This window comes from Psammomys obesus, unplaced genomic scaffold (genome assembly GCF_907164565.1).
Source record: "Psammomys obesus unplaced genomic scaffold, mPsaObe1.curated_primary_1811, whole genome shotgun sequence".
Classification (NCBI taxonomy): Eukaryota; Metazoa; Chordata; class Mammalia; order Rodentia; family Muridae; genus Psammomys; species Psammomys obesus.
Window position 1 is genome coordinate 10,044,663 of NW_026585689.1, and position 27,073 is coordinate 10,071,735.

General features: G+C 41.7%; 1 protein-coding gene across 3 annotated transcripts in view; it reads right to left on the reverse strand.

The window, feature by feature from the left end:
* Positions 1-27,073, reverse strand: part of Nxpe3 (neurexophilin and PC-esterase domain family member 3) — a 53,345-nt gene that overhangs the window by 5,427 nt on the left and 20,845 nt on the right. For all 3 annotated transcript variants that reach the window (XM_055594031.1, XM_055594022.1, XM_055594013.1), the window contains 3 exons: positions 14,262-15,016; positions 8,270-8,343; positions 1,930-2,136 (listed from right to left, as the gene is read on the reverse strand). In XM_055594031.1, the coding sequence (XP_055450006.1) occupies positions 1,930-2,136; positions 8,270-8,343; positions 14,262-15,016 (1,036 nt within the window). The remainder of the gene's footprint in view (positions 1-1,929; positions 2,137-8,269; positions 8,344-14,261; positions 15,017-27,073) is intronic.

Consider the following 27,073-nt stretch of genomic DNA (forward strand, 5'->3'; position numbering starts at 1 on the left):
GAGAAGTTAACCAAAGATACCTATTCTAATAAGGAAGGATCAGTTCACATTTCTTTGGCAACTATCCAGTGCCCACTTCCTCCCACTGGTACTATAATTCAGCCAAGACAGATGCAAAGGCCTGCCTCACAGTTCATACTCCTTTCTGAAAAGGACACAACCGATTATACTAGGCCTACATTCCCCTTAGGGGTTAAAGTGGATCTCACTCTTTCCTTTCTGTCCTCCAAAGCTTCTCCTTTAACTCTCCTGCTTGAGTCATTACTATTTCGCCTCCAGAGTTAAAGTGAATAAAAGTTCATGCTATCATTTTCTTTTGATAAAGATCAGGCACCCACACAAGGCCTTATTATATCAGATGAAAATCTGTCTTTAAAGGGTCTGGTGGAAAAATGGTCAAAACAGACAATGTGATCATTGCTATTAAAGGAAATATCAAGCTACGTCATCAGAAATTATGAAGAAGCAACTGCAGATGCCTTGAAGGCCTGCCTGGTCAGCACCACGGCTTACCCAGCATCCTACAGCACATTTCTTCCTCCTCCAGATTTTTAATCTAGGATTCCCCAACTAGAACCCAACCATATCTGCTTCAATGGAAAAAAAAAAAAAAATAGAATTGACTTTCTACCTTCTGGGCTACAACCTATTTCTTTTCTTTTTAAAAAGTAAATTAGAGATGATGAAAAAAGCATAAGCAACTCACAAAATAATGACAATTTAGTTTTTTTAAAAACTCCATTTACAGGGCTGGAGGTTCAGCCCTATTGCTACAGTAGGTTCAGAGCCTACTGCTGTTCTAAAGGTCTTGAGTTCAATTCCCAGCACCCACATGGCAGCTAACAACTGTCTGATGCCATCTTCTGATGTGCAGATGTACATGCAGACAAAGCACGCATATACATAAAAAAAAATGCATCTTTTAAAAGAAAAAGAAAAAAGCCCTCCATTTATAAACCATAAAAAAAAAAAAAAAGCCCCAAACAGCCTGAGGATGGCTGGCTTGACCAGTGCTTTCCGCTTTCCGTACAAGTGTGAGGACCTGAGTTTGATCCCCAGAACCCAAGCAAAGTGGGAAGGAGGTGCTTGGGAGTTTGGGACGGCTAAGTCTCTCAGGATCACTAGCCAGTGAAAGACTCAGTCTCACAAAACAAGCCGGACAGAACCCGAGAACCACACCCGAGGCTGACCTTGACCTCCATGCACATTCCTTCACACACACCCATTTGCACCCATACACAAATACACAAAACACACAAATAGTTCCCACAACACCACCTGTTCCTTAATAGTAAGCGCACGCACACGCTTAGAGAAAGAAGAAGGCACCTTCTGTGGGTAAGTGGTGAGTTTCCAACCAGTGCACACTCATTCTGGATCTGGAGAGCAGTCTGAGCTAGACAGACGAAGCTGACAATGCTGGATCTTGCCCAGCGTCTCACAACACAAGCCTTGTCTTTCTCAGAGTACCATCAATGAGAGGCCCAGCGATGCCTTTGCTACAAGGATACAATTGGCTGCCTCCTTCCAGTAAAATCTTGTACAGGCCTAGAGCTGAGTCACACAGAACTGAAAAAGAAACAACTGGACACAGCCAACTGTTTCATAATCTAGAATATTACAAGCAAAGGACACCTGTGAGGTGACGTAGTACAGCTGTCTAATGTGACACAGAGACAAGAAGCCTGGAGAAGCAAATGACTCACCCAAGGTCAGAGAGAGACAGAGGGGTGAGCCTCTTTGAGGACACGGTGTTTCCACCAACACAAGACTCTACTAGTGGCCAGAAGCTGTCGGACAGCTCCTGGATTAAGATATGTCTTTACAGAGAAATCACCTCCTCCGCTGAATGCTTTTCTTTAGGTTCCATTTTGAATATGATTTCACATATCCTGGAAACAGCCATGAGACCAAAAGCAAAGCACCAACCTGGAACAAATGTAGTGAGATATTCAAACCACTGCCTGATTGTTGAGTCACCAAATAAATACACCATTTTTCTCTGCAAGCATTCTGTAATGTTGTCAGGGTCATTGAAACGGCGCATCCTAAACCTTCGGGGCCGCCACTGGTTTTTGTAGAAATAGCCAGAAGGAAAAGTTCCTGATCCTTGGGTTACTTCAAGGTCATCAGTTTCTGCAAAGATAAAGGGGGGAAATCTATTAGAAGATTCTGAGATTCATCTCCAAACACAGATAGAAAAATGTTTCCATTAAGGGAAAAAAAAAAGAACCATGCCCACATATTTGCTGGCCTGCAAGCTTAGGGGCAATACTTCCTATTGTCATAGCTTGAAGAAATCCCAGCCTTTTCCCCATACTAAAATGGGAAGATAAGAAGCAAATGTCAGGGGAAGGGGGTGTATGGGAGGGCAAAAGGGCAAAAGAGCACTTCAAGCATTCCCTCTGTGTATGTACATGCTCATCCAAGTTCAAAATAAAGGAAGACAAAATCCAAGGAAATGTACGCATCTGCCCAGCATTATTTCAGAATGGGAGAGACAGTTTTTATCCCACTTCCTGAAAGCCAAAAGATAGCTTAATCTCACATTAAGTTTTACATATATATTTATATATATGTATATATGAGATTTATATATACATGTGTATATATATATACAAATATTAATATAGCGATATTAATACAATGCCTCCCAGTCCATTAAAGGTTTTAATACATAAAGAAAAATTGTCAAATGCAGAGAAGAAACCAATGCCACGTGATGGATCATTCTCCACAAATGGTTCAGGTTCCTCGGGAATCCTAAGCAGCACTGAAACGCATCAGCATGTGCACTCGCTCATAACTGTAAGCTAGCACGCATGGGAGCAGCCACACCAGGACACCTTTCAGAGAGAGTCAGTACCTCCCGGCCTGTACACCTCCCTAGGGAAATGCCCCTGTGGAAGCAACAATGGGCAAGGCTTCAAAACAGGTGGTAATAGCTAGTACCCCTCGCAAGTTAGCTCTGTTCTGAGCACTGTTCGGGGCAGTTACACGTGTTGCCATATGCAGGCTCACACAGTCTCTTTAAAGTTCCCGTCAGTACTCCTGCCGTCAAGAGCAAGCAACTTGACAGGGACTCATGAAGGGTCCCTGTCAGAATCTGAAGCAAGCAGGCCATCCCCAAGCCCAGCTTCTCAATTGCCATGCCAGGTCATGTGAAAAACGTGTGCTCAAGACATGTCGGCCATTTCTTGCAGCTTTTCCGTGAGGATACAAACTTCCTCCTTTCTTAATAACACAAATGTGTAATCTCCAAGTAACACCAATCCTTTTGTGCCACTTCCTTACACACCCCAGGGTTCAGCACCGATCACAGTCCAATCGCTTCAGTCACCAGCTGAGCCACAGTCGGAATGCACGTGCTATGTGACCTTGAAATTTAAGTCAGCTTATTTGTGACCTGATATGTGTTATTTTCAGGTTATTTAACTCCTTACCTCTGTCCATGTTACTTAATCCAAATTATTTTGTATTTCCAAATCTCTCTTTTTAAATGCATATTTTCTAGCTTATTAGTTTAGGTAAAGAAAAAAGAAATATATATCTATTTTGATATACACCTCCAAGAACAGGTGAAAACTATTCCCATAAATACAACTATGCCCACCTATGTGCCGGTCTGCTAGCTTATGGATGACATTTCCTCTTGTCAGGAAATAAAATGTTGTCAAAGAAATTTCAGGATTTCTCCTGCTGGTGCATATTTAATTTTTTTCTTTGAGCATTTTTATTGCTTCAGTGACTAAGTGGAAAAGTAACTCGTATTTTGCAAAAGTTTTAGTTTGACAAATATGATTACGAAAGAAAATGTAGGAAGGCAAATAATAAACATTTATTTGACTTATTCAGTAGTCACTTCCTTAGCCAGAAATAGCAGGGTACACTTGGGAGGTACAGCTACATCGCCCAGGTGGCTGAGGCAGGAGGATCACCTGAGCTCGAAAGTTCAAGACCAACTCAGGCACACAGCATGACACCATCTCCAAACAAGGCCAAAACTCGCAGTGAGCAGATTAAAACCTCAACATGCTATCAAGTGTTGCTTCTCCTCCAGCTCCCCCAACTCCTTCACTGTTGTATTATATTATTATTACATTGTGTGTGTGTGTGTGTGTGTGTGTTGCACAAACCACAATACACACATGGAATACAATTTGTAGGAGTCACTTCTCCCCTGCTGTGTGGGAGCTAGGATCAAACTAAGGTTATGAGGCTTGGCGCTCAGGGTTTTAGCGGCTGAGCTGTCTAGCCTGCCCTCTTTAATTTAATGTATCCAATCTGCATAGCCAGAGAAACGCGGAGAACACACCTGGGGCACAAAGAAAACATTTACTGGAATGAGAATTAAAAGTGATTTTGAAGTTACAATTTTACCCCTGGTAATTTGGCAGATTCAGTTATTTGGTGTCAAATACCCGTTAAAAAGAAAAGTATATATCACACAGGAAGCAATTACCATTTCCATGAGAATGTTAATTATATTTACTAGCAGAGTTTAGTCAAGCAAAGCAAATCAATTACTGAACCTGACAGTCATTCTTCAAACGAAGGGTGCTGTTTAAGCGCGGAACGCACGTGCCTACACTGCCCCCTTGCGGTCAATTTGTTCAAAAGTGTTTCCTGGCTGATTTCAAATAACTGAAATTGCTTTGAAAACGTGTTTCTCGGAACTTTATGGACCTTCAGATCACTAAGACATGAAGTTCTCTTAAACTGATAAAAATAACCCCTATTCTACTATTTCTTTGGGCTAAAAATTAAGTCAGAAAATAAAAATTCAATATTACGAAATTGTTGTCCTAAAGGGAATAGTGTGCACAGTGGTGCACACTTTCGGTCTCAGCACTCTCTGTGAGTTCAAGGCCAACCTACTTTACATAGTGAGTTCCAGAATAGCCAGCACTACACAGTGAAACCCTGTCTCAAATAGATGATAGGTAGGTAGGTAGGTAGGTAGGTAGATAGATAGATAGATAGATAGATAGATAGATAGATAGATGATAGATAGATAATAGTGATAGGACATAAAAAGTGGCAAACCTTCTTTATACTTGCATTCCATTTAATAAATCTCAAAAGGAATGTCACAGAAATCATTGCTACAGTTGAAACCAACAGAAGATGAAGTTAGCAGGGAAAAGTTTAAGTAGAAACAGGATGTTTGCATAAAAGGAAAAACAGAGCCTCATTAGGGTCTTAAAGTACCATCTCTGGTCAGTGTGGACTTCTGGGAAGGTTCCTCAATTTGAGCTCTTGGATATACAAAACAAATTTTTTCCTAAGTATCTACCTGTTACAATATGACTTTCTGTACCTAAGTATGTACCTGTTACAATATGACCAGAGTATTCTGTACATAATAATTTTCAGTTACTTTCTTCCATCAAAAAAGCCCCAAGTTAATCTGTCTTCTCTTTACCCAAAACCTACCAGTTCCTGACTGATCTGGGACCTGTTGGGTAGAGGTAAACCCTAAAATTTCTGCCTAATTTGCTTCAGAATGACACAACTGGAGCAAGTGGATGGCTACAGAGCAATGCAGCCAGGCGTCCCTCAGCACTGAAGATGAGCTACCTCTGACTGGCTCCTGACATCTTCCTGTGTGTTCTGTCCACGCTGGAAAAGGAATTTCCCATCAGTAAAAATGTGAAAGCCAGGCGAGGTGGGGCACACATGTAATCCCAGCACTCATGGAGGCAGAGGCAGGCGGATCTCTGTGAGTTCAAGGCCAGCCTGGTCTACAAAGCCAGTCCAGGACAGCCGAGGCCACACAGGGGAGAAAAAAAAAAAAAAAAAAAACCTGTCTCAAAAAATAAAAAAATAATAATAAGTGGAATGGGGGAGTGGGGGGTCACATGTCTTTAATCCCAGCCCTCAGGAAGCAGAGGCAGGTGAATCCCTGGGTTTGGGGCCAGCCTGGTCTACAGAGCGTGTTCCAGAACAGCCAGGGCTACTCAGGGAAATCCTGTCTTAAACCACTCCCCTTCCAAAAAAAAATTGAAGAACAAAAATCTTCTCCTATTAATCACTCTACAGGACACCTAGAAACATCACAAACCTGGAAAGCATGGCAGAGTGGAAGGGAAGAAGGGCAGACTCATTAGTGGGGAAGGCTGTTTGGGGTGCAGTAGAACTCAAACAGATCTTCATCAGGAGACTGGCATATCTCACAGCAACAGTGGAAGCGAGAAACTGTATATCTCATCTACAAACCTTTTTTATACCATATACATTTCACGAATTCTGAACCAGATATCAGTGTCTTAAAATATGTCACCATCACATTTCGAAACTCAAATTAATTGGAAAGAAAACAAAACAAACAAACCAAACCTTAAGGCTTCTGGTTTGATCTGGTGAAAAAAGTCCACAGAGCTGGTTGCAGTTTTGGTTTGTTTTGGTTTTGCAGGAAGCAGAGGAACAGGTTGCCCCCTTGAGGAAGTCCAGGCTCTTTGACTAGTTCTGCACAGCTTACGAAGGCACACATACTATCACATGGCCTGCGTGGCGCATGTGTGTTATATGCCTGGCGCCTGTGGCAAAAGCGATGGAAATCTATGCAGTGAGGGAGACACTGTTCTCAATAACTCCAAGGCTCTTTCCCTACCTATATAGGTCTCCTTGCTCTCTAAATTTACTACACCAGAAGTATCACACTTAAAACTCTGAGTTTCATTCTTTTACATTTTTTGGTCCTTTGAAACAGAGTTTCACTCTGTAGCCAAGGCTAGCCTGGTTCTCACTATGTGGTTCAGGCTTCCCCTGAATTCAAAGCAGTCCCCCTGCCTCAGCCTCCCAAGGATGACAGGTAGATGTGAACCTTTGCTCTTCATTATTAATACCAAAGCCAGAAGATCAGATTTGTATCAACCTGCCGATTTGTATGTGTTTGCGTGCCAGGGTTCACCACAGACTAATAAGCCCAGGGCACTTTTCACCAAGTTGTAAGCTCATCCTCTACTCAAGTGTTTAACACTTCCCAAGACAATTTATGTGCATCTCTTGACTGTCTACAGAACACTAACCAACAGAGCTTTTTACATACTCCCAAACATGATGACATTACTGAGTATGTGATTTCAAAAACAGGGTTTTTAATTTTATTTCATTTTAAGTAATTCCTGTTTTATGGCCACAAAAGACTAGAACCTTCCATATTGGCCAACATAGCCCTAGAGCAGTGGTTCTCAACCTTCCTAGTGCTGTGACCTTTTAATACAGTTCTTCATGGTGGTGACCCCAACCACAAAATTGTTTTCTTTGCTACTTCATAACTGTGATTTTTGTTACCATTATGAATCATAATGTAAATATCTGTGTTTTTCAATAGTTCTGGGAAACCCCTATGAAAGAAAACCTCGAACAGACAAATATAGAATGTATAACAGAAGAAAAAGAAGACAACTTTTACATTAGCACACCTAGCAAAACCCAGGATTAAGTATACAAGCTCTAGCTGCTTTTTTAAATTAAGCTTTTAAAATCTGAGCACAAGGGTCTTTTCTGAGACTGATACTCCTACTAAGGACCATGCATGGAGATAACCTTTAACCTCTGCTCAGATGTAGCCCATGGCAGCACAGTCTCCAAGTGGGTTCCCTAGTAAGGGGAACAGACTGTCTCTGACATGAACTCAGTGCCTGGATCTTTGATCACCTCCCCCTGATGGGGGAGCAGCCATACCAGGCCACAGAGGAAGACAATGCAGCCAGTCCTGATGAGACCTGATAACCTAGCGTCAGATGGAAGGGGAGGAAGACCTCCCCTACCAGTAGACTTGGATTGGGGCATGGGAGGAGAAGAGGAAAAGAAGGTGGGATTGGGAGGGGATGAGGGAAAGGGATACAGCTGGGATACAAAGTGAATAAACTGTAATTAATATAAAAATAAGAATTTAATAAAAAAAACACAAAATTAAGCTTTTAATAGTCTCAGGCTGTACTCAGAAGTAACCATGGCATAGGAGTGGGTTAAACACACACACACACACACACACACACACACACACACACACCCATCCAGGCTAGATGTTCAGAGCACTTGCTGCTACTGCAGAGGACCCAGGTGGGGTTTGGCACCCACGTGACCACCCACAGCCTCCTGAAACTACAGCTCCAGGAGAGTGGACAACCTTACCTGATCCTAAAGGTACTGTATGTCTGCAGCGTCCCTGCATACATGTAGGGAAAACGCTCATAAAATTTTAAAAATAAATACTTTTTTTAAAGAGAAGAAAAATGTCATCAAACTCATTTGTTTTTACCTTTTATTCTCCTTGAAATCACAGTCACCGAGTCAGGTCCACTGGAATTGATTGGCATTTTGATATTGACACCGCTTTGGATGGAATTTAAAAAAAAAAAAAAAAAAGAAGAAGAAAGAAAGGAAGGAAGGAAGAAAGCACAAGCTTAGATTAAGATTCAGGGACATACCAAGCCTTATGGTGAAGGAGAAAAATTAACTAGCATGACTAATAGTTAATTAGCTAGGGCTCTTGAGAGAAAGCTATATAGATGAATTTACTAGATCATCACTGGGTTTTCTTTGTTGTACACACACAAACACACACAGGTGTATAAAGAAATAATTAAAATATATATATACTTCTTAACCAGCCTTACAAATGCAAACTCTAAAATGACTAACTCCAGGTTGAATAACTCCTTTTGGAATCAGAGAATATCTACTTTGTGACTACGTGGTTTTGAGGCCACAAGTCTAGGCTGAACTAAGCCACATGCTAGATTCCTTAGGCATGCCCAAACCGAGAAGAGTCCCACGGAAACACTTGCCCCAAACAGTGCTCAAAGAGTTCCTCCTTCCATTACAGACTCCTGTGTCTGTTCCCCTTACCGTAACACACATTCTTTGAGAGTATGGTTGAGGTGTCGCTCACCTTTGTGCCTTTAGCACTTAGCACAGGCCATGGATTAGAGTGTATGCCTGGTAAAATTCTTTTAAAGAACCACATGAAAAGCTGAGGGAGGATGAACACTAGCAGCAAAGAAAGGGAATCCAATATTAATATTCCAGAATCAAGTCATTGTCAGACTCTGATACTCATCAAAAACAAGCTTTAAAAATATAGGCCAGGTGTGGCGGTGCACACTTTTAATCCCAGCTCTCTGGGAAGCAGAGGCAGGCAGATTGCTGTGAGTTTGAGGCCAGCCTGGTCTACAAAGTGAGTGCAAGGCAGCCAGGGCTCCACAGAGAAACCCTGTCTCAAAAAAAAAAAAAAATCATCATCGTCATCATCATCGTCATCATAATGATGACGACATAATAAATAAATAAACATAGGATGCTCGGCCTCCTGATACAGGAATGTCTCATCAGGATATTCTTACTGCTTCACCAATTTCAGAAAAAATGTGTTCATGCTACAGATAATTACTAAGCTGCTTTTATATTCTGGGCACCATTCAAGCAATGGCTTATGTGGAAAAACTCCAGAATCTCCACCCTAACTGGAACTGACATTCTACAGAAGGAAACAGAAAAACAAGCAATGAAGGATCCATATGGGGCTGGCCACACCGGAGAATAACAGAATTTAATATCTTATATAATGACATTTGATCACTTTCAGGAGGGCACATATAAACCACTCTCATAAGCTTGGAGTTTATTACTTAAAAATACATAAAAATTTTCATATAAAGTCTGAAGGATAGTTTTCTCCATAATTGTGCAGCAAAAATATTTGACCTCAATCTAGTCATATGAAAACAACAAAGCAAATCTAACGTCATTTTACAATGTATCAGTACTGAAATTGTCTAGATCATAAGAGGCAAAAGAGATAAAAGAACTTTCCAGGATCTAAAAGATAAGCTATTGTGGTGGTTTGAATAAGAATGGTCCCCAAGACTCATGTTTGAAGGCTCCGCCCACAGGGAGTGGCACTACTAGGAGGTGTGACCTTGTTGCAGTAGGTGTGGCCTTGTTGGAGGAAGCTCAAAGTCACTGTAGAAGTGGGCTTTGAAGTCCCTTGGTCAAGCTATGTCCCAGTGTGGCACACAGCCTCCTTCTGCTGCCTGTAGATGGAGACGTACAACTCTCAGCTCCTTCTCCAGCACCAGGTCTGCCTGCATGCTGCCATATTTCCCGCCATGATGATAATAAACTAAACCTTTGAAGCTGTAAGCCAGCCCCAATTAAATGTTTTCCTTATAAGAGTTGCTGTGGTCATGGTGTCTCATCCCAGCAATAAAACCAAAACTATGACAGTATAGAATGGGATCCCAGATTAAATTAACAAAGGACATTACTGGGAAAACCCAAACATGAAATAGGTGCACTGGTCAATAATGCTGTATCAACAACAAATGTCCCAACTGTGATAACTGTGTTAAGATTACATGCTGGACAAAGTCCAGCTCACAGGAGATGCGTGTGCTACTGGGGTCGGGGCTGTGCTGCCTGTAACTTACTCTTTACTGGTCCAAGGCGGGAAATATAAACAAACAGACATATAAAGTACACGCTGAGGAAAAGAAAAACAAGTATGAAAAACACTAACAATTGCAGGTATGTAGTATCCCCTAAAATGTAAAGCAGTTGGGGAGGATATTATGTGCTTACTTTTTGTTTGGTTGGTTTGGGTTGGTCATTTGCGTTTGTGTGCATGTGTGAGTGCAGGTGTGAATATGTACATGAACTCCTTCATGTGTGCACATGTATGGTAGAAAGGCCAGAGAGCAACCTCAGACAGAGGTTCTCACTATCCTAGAGCTCACCAAGTAGACTAGGCTGACTGGCGTGAGAGCGACAGAGATCAGCTTGTCTTTGCTACCTCTATGCTGGGATCACACACGCTAACCATCACACCCAGATCTTCAGTGCATTCTAGAGCCTGGGCCCTTGTGTCTGTCCAGCCATCATTTTACAGACAGAGCTATCTGCCCGACCCTTCACCTGCTGTGTTCTATTCTGTTTGAGCCCAGGCTACCCTTGAACTCCCAACCCCCTTCCCTGGCCTCCTGAGCTTGGGTTACAGGTCTGAGCCATCATGCCCAGAAGAAAAAAAAAAGTATAAATCATGTTAAAATCGAAAAAGAACTTCTTAGTGAGAACATCATTTTGAAATTCCTGCCCTTACAATAGAATATTTGAGCAAGAGTCCTTCCCGAGACCACCATTTTCTCTCTCCCAATGGCAAAGGACAAAGATCTATCACCTTAATTGTCGACGTATGATTTGAAGACCCAAACGCCAAAGTTAGCTGGGTGCAGTCATTCTGTCTATAATTCTATCACTTGGAAAAATGAGGATGTGGAAGAGCATCACAAATTTGAAGCCAGCCTAGCTATACGGTGAATTCCAGGACAGCCTGGGCTTTATAGTGAATTCGAGTACAGCCTGGGCTACACAGTGAATTCCAGGACAACATGGGCTACAGTGGGATCCTATCTCAAACAAACAAAACAACAGCAAAGCTTTTTAATTTTTCTAAACTAAGTGAGGTTAAGAACCAAAGACATAAGGTAAAAATGAGTACAAACTCAACATACTCAAGGGAGCTCAAAACAATATGCCCAAAGGTCTTTCAGACCTGTTATCTTTTGAGATAGCCTCCTGCAACGGTCTAGAACTTTAGCAGTATGAAGGCTAACAAAACAAACATTAGTCATTTGGTTTCCATCAAAGGTAAGCTACCTCAAACACTTTCCTTGGCAGCCACTCCCATGATTTGCAAGTAAGAGTGGGCACAAGACATCATTTTCTCTTTCTGTAGCAACAGGGTTTTTCATTTGCTTTGGTTTCTAATGGTGGGATTTAGTGTTAGAAATATTTTTTAATGTTTCACTATTCAAGTTTTTACTCTTTTATCCAACTATTTTCCACGTGGAACTTGATAAAATTTTAACCACGCTTTCTTCTTCATGGGTGTGCCGTTAGATAGACAGACAACCCAACTCCAGAAAGGGGCAACCAAATAATCTTCACATATGGGGGGGGGAAAAGTGCATAGAAATGAAATAATCTGCCCACTGAAAAATACTGTGCCTTGGATCTGAGCTCAAGGTCCAAAATGTATACAGTACACATATATGAAACTTTTAAAAATAAATTTAAGAATTAAAAGAAATAAGCTCGTCATGATAGCATATGCCTATAATTTTCTTCATCTACAAGGCTGTATCAGGAAGATAGGTTTTCTTGCCAGTCTAGGTTCACATAGCGAGACCAGGTCTTATAGATAAATAAGTATATATAAATAAATGTTTAAATTTATGTTTAAGGGTTCTGGGGGGATTGTTGTTGTTTGTTTGTTTTCTTTGATTTCATTTCACTTTTTATTCAGCCATACAAAATACTGGTCTTCCAGAGACCTATGCAGGAAATGCATTGGCTGAGGCTCCCTCTGCTGGCCCTGTACAAAAAAGCATGGCATGAGTTCACTGCCATAATGATGGACCACAACCTGACTTGTAGAATGTGGAAACTCAGTTTCATTTCAGAAGCTCCTATAACTACGTGCTTCACAATAACATCTCTTCTACCAAAATGGGTGGCAGTAAAATATTAAGACTTCAGGATTTCCTACTCAACAAAAATAGCTCTCTACCAGTCTTACAAATAAACACTTCATATTAAAGTAAAAATATTTATAGGGAAGGATCCAGAAGAAGGTGGGGAGGGAAAAAGAATATCATCAAAATATGCTGTATGAAATTTTTTTTCAATTTAAAAAATAAACCATTTATAAGGGCTGGAGAGATGGCTCAATGGTTAAGAGCACTTGTTGCCCTTACAGAGGACCTGGGTTTGACTTCCAGCACCCACATGGTGGTTCAAACCATCTGTGACCCTGGTTCCAGGGGATTCAGTGCCTTCTTCTGACCTCTGTGGACACCAAGAATTCACATGCTGAACAGTCATACATGCAGGCAAAACACCCATACACAAAAAATAAATCTTTAAATTTTTTTAAAATATATACGTATACGTTCTTCCAAATAATTTTGCTTTTTGACCAGGTAGTTTTATAATGTCATTTCTTCTTTGATTATTTTTTGTCACCTAGTAATTATAAACACTTAAAAGGTACAACATGAGTTTAATGCATGCTTATACATATAATACTTAGAAACGGGGAAATTGGGATAACATCACAAATATTTACCACTTATTTATGATGGAAACATTCAAAATCCACTATATTTTTGTAAGCATTCTATTAGCCACTGTCAGCCATAGTTATCCTGCTACGATGGAACAGTGAAGGTAATTTCTTCTATCCGACATAACTTCCCCCAGGACTGCTACTTCACTTTAGCATTACACGCAGCACTGAAGAAAACACACATTTCCATCCAGACTGATGCTATACTTTTCATTCTGCCCATTACCCACATACTGACACTGTGCTGAAAATGTTCTGCGTTTATGTTCAAAATGGACAGTTCAGCAATAATGCCATAATATTTTTCAAAAGCCGTTAAAATGCATGGTTCGCTTTGGAGCACCTTGGTTCTCGTGCTTCCTGCGTTAGCTCGGTAACACCGCCATATCCATAGTCTTTTACTATAGATAAATGTTTTTAATATTTCAAAAGCAGATCTTAACGTCTTTTCAAAGATTTATCTTCTCGCGACTCTCAAGCACCACTGACTAGACCTCAACACCTCCTTTCTGGGGCGGGGGACAGGGTGATGGGTACACAGGTATCACAGTGTAAGTCACAGGAGGGGAATCGGAGAACTACTTCTTGAGAGTTGGTCCTCTCCCCCACCTTGTTAAGGGGGAGGGGCTCTCTTGTTTCTGCCATGCTGCGTACTTCAGGCCAGCTGGTCTGCACGCTTCCAGACTGTTCTCAGGTTTCTGCCTCCCAGAGTACCTACCATAGGAGCTCTGGGGTTTCAGATGTATGCTGCGGCAGGCTTTTTAGGTGGACACAAAGGACTGGTCAGTCTGGCAGAGCGAGCATGCGCTGAGCCGACCTGCCACTCTTGGGTTTTTAAAGCCTGCTCTGTGTATAAGCGGTCTCGCCTATGTAGCAATAAACACGGTATGCATTCCTAACCTAAAACATAGCCGAGCAGGAACAAGAAATTGAAGGGGAAAAGGTCTTTTGAATACGCGCTAAATTTCACTTGTAAAGCACTACACAAAAGTGCAAGCCTCTGTTTGGTTTCTTACTCAACACCTCTTCTAACAGAAAGACAAGAAATGCAAACTTACAAGGGCCTCCTAAATGGGCAAAGACAGTGCGGCAGCGCTATAACCCGCTGGAAGCAGGACCCTCATACCTCTGAAAGAAAGCACTGTCCGCGGCAGAGAGAAGGCCCTTCAAGTATCCGCCCTTGAAATGGTTGATTCTGCTGCTGCAGGGGAGCTTCTTTGGCTTGAAGCAGAACCAGGGCTCTCCGGTGTAGAGATCTGTAAAATTGCACAGGGGAAGACTTCCAGGGAGACACACATTGCACTTCACGGTTTCAGAAATCCTCCCCGAGCGGAAGAGACTCTTGAAATAGACCCTGTCCGGTTTCTCTTCCTGGAGGTGCTGAAGAACTCTGATCCCTTCACTGGGGTGAACCAGAGATATGGACACTCTAACCCTGCCTGGCCAGAGCAAAGTAAAAAACACTTTGTAAAATCCATTCTGGTAGTCTACCACTCTGCCCACGGCCCCCGCCTGCAGCTTAGGCGAGTGTATCCTGGCCTGCAGGTAGTCTCCTCCGTACTTCTTGGGCCTCCCTTGAAAATCCTGCACGTGAACCAGCACCTCCAGCTGGCTCCCCACCCTGAAAGAGGCTGCAGAATTCAAGATGACAAAGTAGCTGGACGACGGGTCGGTGCTCTTCACAAACGGGACAGGCCCCGCATCAGGCACCTGCCACTTCGAGGCAGCGAGCAGGGCGTCCTCCTCCGAGCGTTCCCGACTGGACAGGGTCTGGTGCTCGTAGCCACAGTACGGAGTCCGGGTAATGCCTGTAGCCTGGGAGGAAATATACTGTCCGCTGCTGTCGATGAATGTCTCCGACAGCGTCTCATGGTCCAAGTACTAAAGAGAAAGACAGACAACAGAAACCATTGCTACAACGCTTCTCTGAATATTAGGCAAACGAATCTCTGCTTCGGTTGAAATTTGTATAAAATCAGCTGGAGTGACACTGTTTCAACAACCACGCCCTGCAAGCTTCAGTTATCATAACAGAGTAAGACTGACGGAAGATCCGTTGGGAGGTCTCTGTAGTTTCAGAAATCTTACCTCTAGAAACTATATGTAGGTTCTTTTTTTTTGGGGGGGGAGGGGGACTTTGGGGAGTTCAAGACAGGGTTTCTCTCTGTTAGCAGCCTGGCTATCCTGGAACTCACTCTGTGGAGTGCTGGGATTAAAGGCATACACCACAATGCCTGGCTCTGTATGTGGGTTCTTACAGTGGATGATCAGAGAAAATCCCCTTGGGCTTCTAGCCATGAAATGGAAAAAGAACACTTTTTTTTTTAAATAATGTTGATTAGTATTAATCAAGTGAGAAACTACTTTTCCAAAGCCCATACCTATCTTGGGAAAGTGAAACCTCCAACTCTGTTCTCTCCTAGGGATAAGAACCAACAAGCTGAAGAGATGACTCAGAGGTTAGGAGCACTGGCTGTTCTTCCAAGGGTCCTGAGTTCAACTCCCAGCACCTACATGGTAGTTCATAACCATCTATAATGACATCTGGTGCCCTCTTTCGTACAGGCACAAATGCAGGCAGAATACTGTATAAATAATAAACAAATAAACCTTAAAAAAAAGAAGAAGAAGAACCAACAAGCACTGAGGAAGTCCACAGCGGAGTAACATGCCCAGCAAAGGTCTCGGGGCTAACCACGGAATAGCAATGCTCCTCCTCACACATCCACACCACTGCCCACTGCAAGCCCACACAGCACAGGACCCTCAACCTACTTCATCACGTCTGGAACTCAGAGCAAATTGCAAAACACTTTCCTTTCTTTCTTTCTTTTTTTTTTTTTTTTTGTTTTGTTTTGTTTTGTTTTGTTTTTTCGAGACAGGGTTTCTCTGTGTAGCCCTGGCTGTTCTGGAACTCACTCTGTAAACCAGGCTGGCCTCAAACTCAGATCTGCCTGCCTGTGCCTGCTGAGTGCTGGGATTAAAGACGTGCACCACTATCTCCTGGCTGACAAATTGAATTTTTAATTTTTTTTTAAATCAGAATTTGAAGACAGAGCAAGCGTGAGAAGGAGTATCAGCTACAACAGGAATGCTAGACTTATCAGACTGGAGAATTTAAACAATGGTGAATGCAGCTCAGTGGCACAGTCTGGCCTCTAACACACAAGGTCCTCGGTTCAAAGTTTAGCCCCACAAAAGCCTAAAAAATAAAATAAAACAAATTTTCAAATTAAGCTACTAAGTCTCGGGATAATTCCTAAGATTGCCACGCTGCGACCTGTGGACACTCATGCGGTGGCTCCTAACGCTGTGGGAGGCCCTGGAGACCTGCAGCACTGGGTAAAATGTGTCGGCATATGGTGCTCTGACCACTACTGCCTGGAGCTGCTGTAAAGTGAGATTACAAAAGTGATTTGGGTTTCCTGCCGCTCCCTCCGGAAGCCCAGAGCTCTGCTTTCACACAGAGGCGAGGCTCAGGCTAACCACTGGAACCCCTAGAAAACAATCAGACTGGTGTGAATATGGAAAATGGTCGTGAGAGCTACATATTATGACAATCCACCACATTAACCTGTGGCCACTAAACTGTCAGAAGATAGCATCTGGGCCCCTGAGACGGTACATGAGGTGAAATTCACAAAGAATCAATAAAAAGTTTCTTTTTAAGAATATTAATTTTACAATGGAATATTACTCAGCCATTTTAGAAAACGATGGCATAATGAAATTTTCAGGCAAATGGGTGGAACTAGAAAAAAAAATCATCCTGAGTGAGAATGTCACCCAGAAACAGAAAAATTAGCCATTAAATGAATGATAACCAGGCTACAGTCCATAGACCCATAAAAGTTAGGTATATAGGAATGGATGGGGGGATTGATCTCCCTGAAAACAGAAAATAGAACAGATTTTATTAGGTAGACTTGATGAGAGGGGCAGAAGGATCAGGTGGTGGGAAGGGAGGGAAATAGAGAGGTGGGGTTGCGGGAGGGAATGCACGGAGAGACACCGAAAATTAAGGGGCATTTTAGGGGTGGTAAGGAAACCGAGCACAGCGGGAACCTCCTAAAATACATGAAGGCGATCCTAACGAAGTCTTCATTCAAATAATGGAGGAGACACAGTCCCAACTAGCAATCTCTTGTCACTAAACAAAGCCTCAAGTAATGGAACTGGGTTACATCCAATTGAGCTGTTGGCCAAAGGGGTCCCATGGAAATCCCCCAACCAACCGAGGCTGTTGCCGAGACATACTGACAGCAAGGCCCCGCTGTTGAAGACAGCACCCACAACAACACACTGAACTTAGAAAGGTCGAGCTGGTACCTACACAGAGCCTTCACCCCTACATTCTAGTGTCTTTGGTACGGGAAGGTACTCTGCAGGCTACCAAAACAAAACCCAAAAAACATGAACCCAACCCAGTCACTGAGCCTCTGATCTACAATGCTGTCCTGCCTGCAAGACAAGTGAAGACAATGGTGGCACAGAGCTTTTGGGAACAACCAACACAGGTCTGACTTGACTTAAGGCCCACTCCATGACATGGAACCAATACCTAACACTGCTTGGGTGACCAAGAACCAGAAACTAGATAGCCCAGAGACCTGAGGTAAAACCAAATACTGCTGGTCTGAAAACAAACAAAAAAGCCGGGCACAATGGTGCATACCTTTAATCCCAGCACTCAGAAGGCAGAGATGTGAGAGCTCTGTGAGTTCAAGGCCAGCCTGGTCTACAAAGTGAGTTCCAGGACAGCCAGGGCTCAGTTACAAAGAGTAATCCTTTCTCAAGAAGCCAAAGATAGATAGATAGGTAGGTAGGTAGGTAGGTAGATAGATAGATAGATAGATAGATAGATAGATAGATAGATAGATAATGACTTCTTCTAATAATATTCTGCAATACTTACAGATCAGTGCCTTATTCAGCCATCATCAGAAAGGCTTCTTTCTACAGCAGATGGGAACAAATAGATCCACAGCCAGACATTAAGCAGAGAAAAAGAGACCTTGGGACATACAGCTCTAAATGATGTCTCCATCAAATCCTTTCCCTCAGAGCTCAGAGAACCCCTTGGAAAAGAGGGCAAAAAGAGTGCAAGAGCCAGAGGGGATGGAGGACACTGGGGGAACAAGTCCCTCTAAATCAACTGGACAAAGCTCATATGAACTCACAGAGACTGAAGCAGCAAGTACAGGCCTACACAAGCCTGCCCCAGGTCCTCTGCATATATATTATGGATTCTTGTTTAGTGTATTTACAGGACTCCTAAATGTGTGAATAAGAGGGTCTGAATCTTGTGCCTTCTCTTGGGCTCTTTTCCTTCTGTTGGTTTGCCTTGTCCAACTTTGATTGTGATGGTTTTTGTTTCATCTTATTATATTTTATTTTGTTATGTTTTGCTATTAGAAAAGCCTGTTCTTTTCTATTGAGAGGCAGAAAGGGAACTGATACAATTGGGAGAATATGTGGGGAATAACTGAGAGAAGTAGAAGGAGGGGAAACCGGAGTCAATATGAGCAAATAATCTATTTTTCAATAAAGACAAGGGGTGCTTTTAAGACAAAGAAAAAAAAGAATATGAATCTTCCTGAGATCCCAAGAAATATTAACATTGGTGACATCAGTACTAAAGTGCCAAACCCTCTTTTAAATAAAATATTTAAAAGGCTACTCCTTTTAAATATTTTTAAAAGTTATCTAAGTTTATGATACAGTTGTTTAGCAAAAATAGAGGAGGAGAGTCTTAACCTTGCTCTTGGATTTAAGTCAAGGTATTGTATAGATGCTGTATAAACTCAGTAGGAGTCCAACGTTGCCTTTCTTGATCAGTAATTTTAAATAAATTGAGTGGTTCCCGTGTGATTTTTTTTTTCTAAATTGCATTCTTATGCTCACATCAAGGCATGCCTTGATTATTGGCTACTACGGTGTTTTGAAAAGAGAGATGTTTCTTAAAAAATAAACAACCCAAAGCTGATGCTGTGCATGGCTCACAAGTATAGCATCCTCTAAATCTTTCTGCCAGGGTCACAGTTGTTATTTAAAGAACCAAGTATGTATTTTGTGAAAACATGACCTGTTCCTTAGTTTAAATAAACTCTAAGTTAACTGGAGTTCAAAAAAATAATTAATTTCAATCAATTAAAAGTTAAAGTTCTCTCTCTCTCTCTGTCTCTGTATCTCTCTCCCTCCCTCCCTCTCCCTCTCTAAGGAATGTGAGAGAGGCCTCACAATGTGATTCCAGATACCCCAATAAATGACTCTCAAATTTCCTGAAAGTAGTCCAGCTGCCTCAGAGGCCAAAGGGAAAACTGGGAAGTCCAGTGGGTGGGTACTCCTGGAAGCCCATCAAGGGACTCTAGTAGACTTTGATTTGGAAATTTTAAATGTCTCCTCTGCTGTGGACTCCTGCCTTTACTTCCCCCTCACACCTCTTTTCAGGCCCCATCAAGGACTGCCTTTCCTATCGGTAAACTGTTTCACACTAGATGATCAAACAGAGACACTTGATGTAATGAAGCCTTGATGGAGCAGGGAGGTCAGCCCCAGAGGACTGAACCACCTCCCCCCCAAAAAAATGTACTTTTAGCAAGTCAATTTTTGCATCCCAGAACTTTTGGTTTTATCTAGAGGTTGTCTGAAGGAACTCATTACCCAAGCAATTCTCAGGCAAGTACAAGACTTCCTGGTTTGCCAAGAATGTCTTATGTCATGCAAAGGCTCTGAAGCTCCTACAGAAAAGCAACTCCAAAAGTCTCAGATAACAATCACTGATTATTTACAAAAGATTACTTAAAAGCCTAGGTGTACCATCACACCGGAGTTTATGCCAGGTACAATGGCTCTACTAAATTTCTCACTAGATTTTCCTCCCTATACCTGGCTATTATACAAATGGAAGTACTGATACAATTGAAGGGTCTTTTAGATAGGCCCACTTGAAGGGTACCCTGACTACCACACCCAGCACCCCCATTCAGCTAAAGAAGCCAGCTCATTCATCACCCTAATTCCTTAATAGCAGTTAGGGTTACCTCTTCAAAGTTTGGATGATGAGAACAGGAGGTAAAAACCAGCTAGGCAATTTGGGGGTAAAGGAATCCGAAAGAAAAATTAACCAAATACTTTCCTGGATAAAAACCAAAAATGTAGTCCTTGCCAGAGGCAGAAATTCCAGAAGGGTCTCTGATCTCTGATCAGTGGGCTCTGATCTCTGATATTGTTCCTAAATTGTTTTAGAGCTAACCTCTTCAGGGGGAAGAGTGTTAGGGTAGCGATAAAGGCTCATTAAGAAAAAATTCTGTTGTCCTCAAGAAAATAAAATCTCTGGCTTGGGTGGGAACCTAATAGTGTATTTGGGCTAGGCCAATCACCTTGCCAAGGCACCACTCTAAAGGAAAGGGACTTACATTAGGCCAGGCCAAGATACAGGTGGAATGATTTTTCCTTTCTTGAGACACCATTTTTTGCCTTCCTTGGCACAGTCCCTACAAGCAGGAGGCTCAGCAAAGTCTGTCCACTTTCTAACTAGAAAGGTATAACCTTTTTGTTGTAGTAGTTCTATTTCTTCCAGATAGATGCTGCCAAGGACCCAGGTCTGCTTTTTCTAATAGTTGGGGCTCCCTTCCCCTTTCTCTAAAGCTCTACTCCCTGCCATGTATCTGACCTCTGTGCTGGCTTAAATGACATGGCTTTGTTTTTCCTTCCCTGCTCCTGGAAGTTGCTGAGATCTACAACTTCGAGTGTTTTTCTTTTTAAACTATAATAAAATTGTCCTCTGGCTTCAAAAATAATGATAATAATAATTTCATGTTAGTGACATTAATTTACTTTTAGTTTGCTCACTTTTTAAAAACATGCTAGTTAGGAAGCTGTTTACAAAAGGGGAAAAGGGATTGAGTGCTGAGCAGAACTGGGAACAGGGTACCAAGACCTGCTGAGACTCTTCCATACACAGGATCACAGGGCCCATTAGTCAAAACAGCCACTGCTCTGCCATTCCTGGGAAGCTGGAGACCTGAGGAAGCCAGGAGAACAGGAATGTCACTTTTCTTCCCTCTTGCACCCTTGGGGATTGAAGGTGATGGAGTTCAGGCTGTGACCTAAGAGTAACCAGATCTCAGGGGTTTGGAGCTGCTGGGAAGTGCATTTATTTAGGGGTGGTGAAGAAAGGACTTAACCTTTGAGGAGCACCAATCTTATGTCCCTCAGCAGAATAACGAATAAATAAAATGTGGTACATTTACACAATGGAGTACTATTCAGCTGTTTAAAAAAAAAAATGGCATCATGAAATTTCCAGGCAAATGGATAGAACTAGAAAAAAAACCCAACCTGAGTGAGGTATCCCAGACTCAGAAAGGTAAATAAAGGTAAGTATATCTATTTAGCTTCTAAGAAAATATTAACTGTGAAGTCCATGATAACCAAGCTACAGTTCACTGAATCAGAGAATAGGTATAAAGTAAGGTACTACAGGGAACAGATAAATCTCATTAGTAAAGAGAAATAGAATAGTTATGAATGGGTGAGGCAGGGCTGAAATGAAAGGATTGAGTGGGGGGGGGTGAGAAGAGGGGTATGTGGAAGGGAATGTAGGGAAAGGCAGCTAAAATTAAGGGGCATTTGAGGGATAGTATGGAAACCTAATATAATAGAAACTTCCTAAATTATATACATATATGAAGGTGATCAAAATAAAATTGTCACATAATAGGGGAGACACTGTCCCAACTGGCTATTTCTTATCACCAAACAAAGCTTCCAGTTTTGGGGTACATCTAATTGAGTTGTTGGCCAAGTGATCTTATGGAAATCTCTAAACAATCTAGGCTGTTGCCAAGACAATAAATTGTTCTACACAAAACAATAAGGTCCCATTCCTGAAGATAACACTTATATGACTCTTTGAAGATGGAGATGATAAGTTGGTAACTATATAGAGTCTTCACCCCTACTTCCAGCATCTTTGATACAGGAACATACTCTGCACACTCTCAAAAGAGAAACATGGGCACCAAGCCAGCCACAAACCCTTTATCTAAAATGCTGTCCTGCCCACAAGATATGGTAATGCAATGGTGGCACAAGGCTTGAGGGAGTAATCAACCAATGTCTGATTTGACTTAAGGCCCCCCCCACAATATGGAACCCATACCCAATACTACTAGATAGCCCAGGGTCATAGGGAAAAACCAAATATACTGTTCTAAAAAGAGAGGGAAAATACAGTGATAAAATGATATTCTAGTATACTCGTAGATAAGAGCCTTGCTTAGCCATCTTCAGAGAAGCTTCCTCCTGCAGCAGATGGGAACAAATGCAGAGATCCACAGAGACAGAGCTTGGAACATAGGAACATACAGCTCTAAATAGGATGTCTCCATCAAATCTCTCCCCTCAGACCTCAGGGAACCCCATGGAAAAGCAGGCAGAACAAGTATGAGAGCCAACGGACAGAGGACACCACCAAGAGAACGAGTCTAAATCAACATGAGCAAAGCTCATATGAGCTCACAGAGATTGAAGCAGCATGTAGAGAGCCTGCATGGGTCTGCACCAGGTCCTCTGTGTATATGTACGGCGTCCAGGTTATTGTTTTATGGAATTCCTGAGAGTTCAAATGAGTGGCTCTCTGATTCTTGTGCCTTCTCTCGGGCTCTTTTCCTTCTATTGGTTTGACATCTCCAACTTTGATGTGACAGTCTTTGTTTTATCTTATTATTTTATTTTGTTATATTTTATTTTAAAAATGAATGGATAGATGGATGGGTGGATGAAAACCTAGCCACTAGGGTAAATGTTAACAACTACTTGCACCTCACTTAACCTACTTAACCTCACTTGCACCTGCTGAAAGAGAAAAAAACAGTTTTCTCTACTGGCATGGAAGTGGGTACATCAACCACTCCAATACAGACCTCATGTTCAGACGTAGCTGACCAACATGTGATAGACTCCATTTTGTGTGTGTGTGTGTGTGTGTGTGCTTTTATTTGATTACAGTTTGATGGGGTTGTTTGTTTTACTTTGGGGTATGGCTTTTTCTTGCTTTGGGGAGGTTGTTGTATTGTTGTGTTTTTTTTTTTTTAAGAAAGAACTTAAAGTTGGATGAGTCGGAGGGGGAGAGGATCTGCAAGTTGGAGGGATTTGATGGAGGGGAATAATATGGTCAAAATATATTTAAATTTTAAAATTATTTTAAATAATAAGAATTTTTTTAAAAGTGTTACGGGAAAAACCAAAACTGACTCTGAAAAAGTCCCCGGGCTGCAGAATACCTTTCAGGAAATGTTTCTGCTTCACTTCTCCTTTTTAGTTGCTGAGACACTAAGAAGGACCAAATCCTACATTTTGTGCTCACAGTGTATATACCCTAGTCTTCTTACTTCTTTACTTTCTTCCTCTTTTGATGTCTCTACTGTTCCATGTGTAGCCAGAACTACCCAAGATCAGCTCCCAGGCCTATACAACTAAGGGCAGGAACTACCTGTCACTTAGTGCTAAGCCACCGCCCTTTCTTGCAAATTAAAAAAAAAAGGGAGGCAGGGGAAAGCGGTTAATTTGCAAAAACTACCTGTATAGTTTTGCCTATATTCCCAGTACTTGGATTGGCTAACAAAGAAGCATGGCAAGTTTGAAGTCACCATGAGCAAAACAGCAAGACCCTGTCTCAAAAAGAAAATTAAAGGAACAAATAGTCAGTTTGACTTTTTTTCACAGGTGGAAGCTCTCGCCCACCAGTAGCTTCAGATCCATCATCTTTTTACATTTGAAGCCAAAAACAGGATCACTCTTCAATCCATCATAAGCGATGGGTTAGTGCAAACACTGGGTACTTACCCACAGCCATTTAGCACCTTTCTTGCAAGATAACAGCAAAGCCATTTGCTGACCCGTTTGCTCTAAGGTAGACCTGTCTGATGGAGGGATAATCCTATGTTCAGCAATGGGCATGAGAACAGGAGGAGGCTGATAGAGCCTTGATTGACACTTGCACCCAAATTCTACACTGACAACTCAAAAAAAAAAAAAAATGCTCTCCTTGTGGAGCTCCTGTCCCCTACAGGTTTTTCACCTCCCCCTTCTTTCATATGATTCCCTGCACTCTGCCCAAAGTTTGGCTATGAGTCTCAGCATCTGCTTCGATACCTTGCTGGGTAGTCTTTCAGAAGCTATCTGTGGTAGGCTCCTGTCCTATTCCTTGTTTTCTCCCTCCTCCAATGTCCATCTCATTTACCTTTCTGAATGAGGACTGATCATCTTACCCAGGGTCCTCCTTCTTGCCTAGTTTCTTTGGGTGTACAGATTTTTAGTAAGTTTATTCCATATGTCTAATATCCATTTATAAGTGAGTATATACTATGTGTGCCTTTCTGCTTCTGGAACACCTCACTTAGGATGATCTTTTCTAGATCCCACCAATTGCCTAGAAATTTCACGATTTCCTTGTTTTTAATTGCTGTATGAGGTCTTTTCTGAGACTAATACTCCAAACAAGGACCATGCATAAAGATAATCTAGAACCCCTGCACAGATGTAGCCCATGGCAGCTCAGTGTACAAGTGGGTTCCTTAATAAGGGGAATAGGATTGTCTCTGACATGAACTCAGTGGCTGGCTCTTTGATTATTTCCCCTTGAGCGGGGAGCAGCCTTACCAGGCCAGAGAGGAAGACAGTGCAGCCAGTCCTGATGAGACCTGATAGACTAGGGTCAGATGGGAGGGGAGGAGGACCTCCCCTATCAGTGGACTCAGGGAGGAGCATGGGAGGAGAAGAGTTAGGGAGGGTAGGATTGGGAGGGATGGAGGGAGGGGGCTACAGCTGGGATACAAAGTGAATAAATTATAATTAATAAAAAATTAATTTTAAAATACCCTGATAACATCATAATTCTCTCCTGGCAGCTGCTGAAACTTTTGAGTTTTCCTTTCAAAACACCATTATACTTCTCTTCCCATAAGGGAAGATGCCATAGATAAAGCTATCTATCATTCAAAAGAGGACAAAGCTAAGCAAGAGAAAAAGCTTGATCCCAACAGAACTATGTCCAACCTATCTATAGACTTCCAAGTGAATAATATCCCTTGGTATTACAGCTGCAGCCAAAAGTCACAATGTACTAGTATTATACCACACGTAGCCAAAGCAATCTTATACAGAAAGACGCTACTGGAGGATCACAGTACCTAACCTCAAAACATACTAAAGATACCTCAAAAGACAGTGACAAAAACAGATGTGTAAACCAATGAAATAGAGAAGACCCAAAACAAACTTACATGGCTATGACCACTTAATTTTTGACAAAAGCATAAAGAACATACTCTTAGCAGCTAGAGAGATGGGCTCAGTGGTTAGGAGCACTGGCTGCTTTTCCAAAGGACCTGGGTTCAATTCCCAGCAACCACATGGCAACTCACCAGTGTCTGTAACTACGGCTCCAAAAGTTCTAAAACCTTTACACAGATACACAAGCAAGCAAAATATCAGTGCACATAAAACAAAAACAAATACTTTAAAAAAAAAAAAAAAAGAACATACACTTGGGAAAAAGACAGCATGTTCAATAAATGGTGCTAGCAAAGCTGGATATACACCTGCAGAAGAATGAACTTAGACCCACACCTCTTACCCTATCCAAAAAGAAATCAAATCAAAATGGATCAAAGATCATCATTTAAAATTTGAAACACTAAAAAAAAAAAAAAAAAAAAAAAAAAATAGGTAATACATTTGAGTTATTGGTATAGTCAATGAAAGCACAGAAACCAGCCCTGAGAATCGACAAATGGGATTACAAGGAATTTAAAAGTTTCTGCACAAGCTGGAGAGAAGGTTCAGAGTTTAAGGGCACTGGTTGCTCTTCCAGAGCAGAGGTCCTATCCTCAGCAACCACATGGTGGCTCACAACCACCTACAATGAGATCTGGTGCCCTCTTCTGGCCTGAAGGCAGAACACACATACATAATAAATAAAATATATTTTTTTAAAGTTTCTGCACAACAAAGAAAAATATTAGCAGAGTGAGCAAACAGCTTTCATATGAGATGGGAGAAAATCTTTGGTATCTATACTTCAGACAGGGGGATAATATCTAGAATATATAAAGAACTTCAAAAATTGAACTTCAAACGCACAAAGCTGCAGATCAATAAGCAGGCTAGTGAAATGAACAAAAGAAAATGAATAAAAAAACAAATAAGACACACAAATGGTCAATTTGTTTTTTTAATGTTCAACATCCTTAGCCACTGGGGAAATGCAAATTAAAACTAATTTGATATCCTAATTCAGTCCCTTAAGAAAGGCTATGATCAGAAAGCAAATGGCAGCAAATGCTGGTAAGAATGTGGGGAGAAGGAACCCCTTTTGCACTGCCATGGGGAAGGTAAACTAACACAAGGGTTATAGAAGCAGGTATAGAGATTCCTCAACATTAAAAAGAACTATCAGATGTCCCAGCTATACCACTCTGGGGCATGAACAAAAGAGAACTTTGTATCATATGATGTTTATTGCTTCACCTTCACAATAGCAAGGAATTGGAACTAGTTAGATGTCCATCATGTGTATCAACTGACCAATTGATAATGAAAATATAGCAAATACATACAACAGAAGTTTACATAGCTAATAAGAAAAGTGGAAAGATGACTCCACAGTTAAGAGTACTTACTGCTCTTCTAGAGGATCCAAATTCGATTCTTAGAACCCTCAATGGGCAGCTCACAACATCCTTTAACTGTAGCTCCAGGGGAATCCAATATCTCCTGGACTTACACACAGATGCCCAGACACACACATATACACACAATTTTTTAAAAATAAAGTAAATCTAGAAAGAAAGAAAGAAAGAAAGAAAGAAAGAAAGAAAGAAAGAAAGGAGGGAGGGAGGGAGGGAGGGAGGGAGGGAGGGAGGGAGGGAG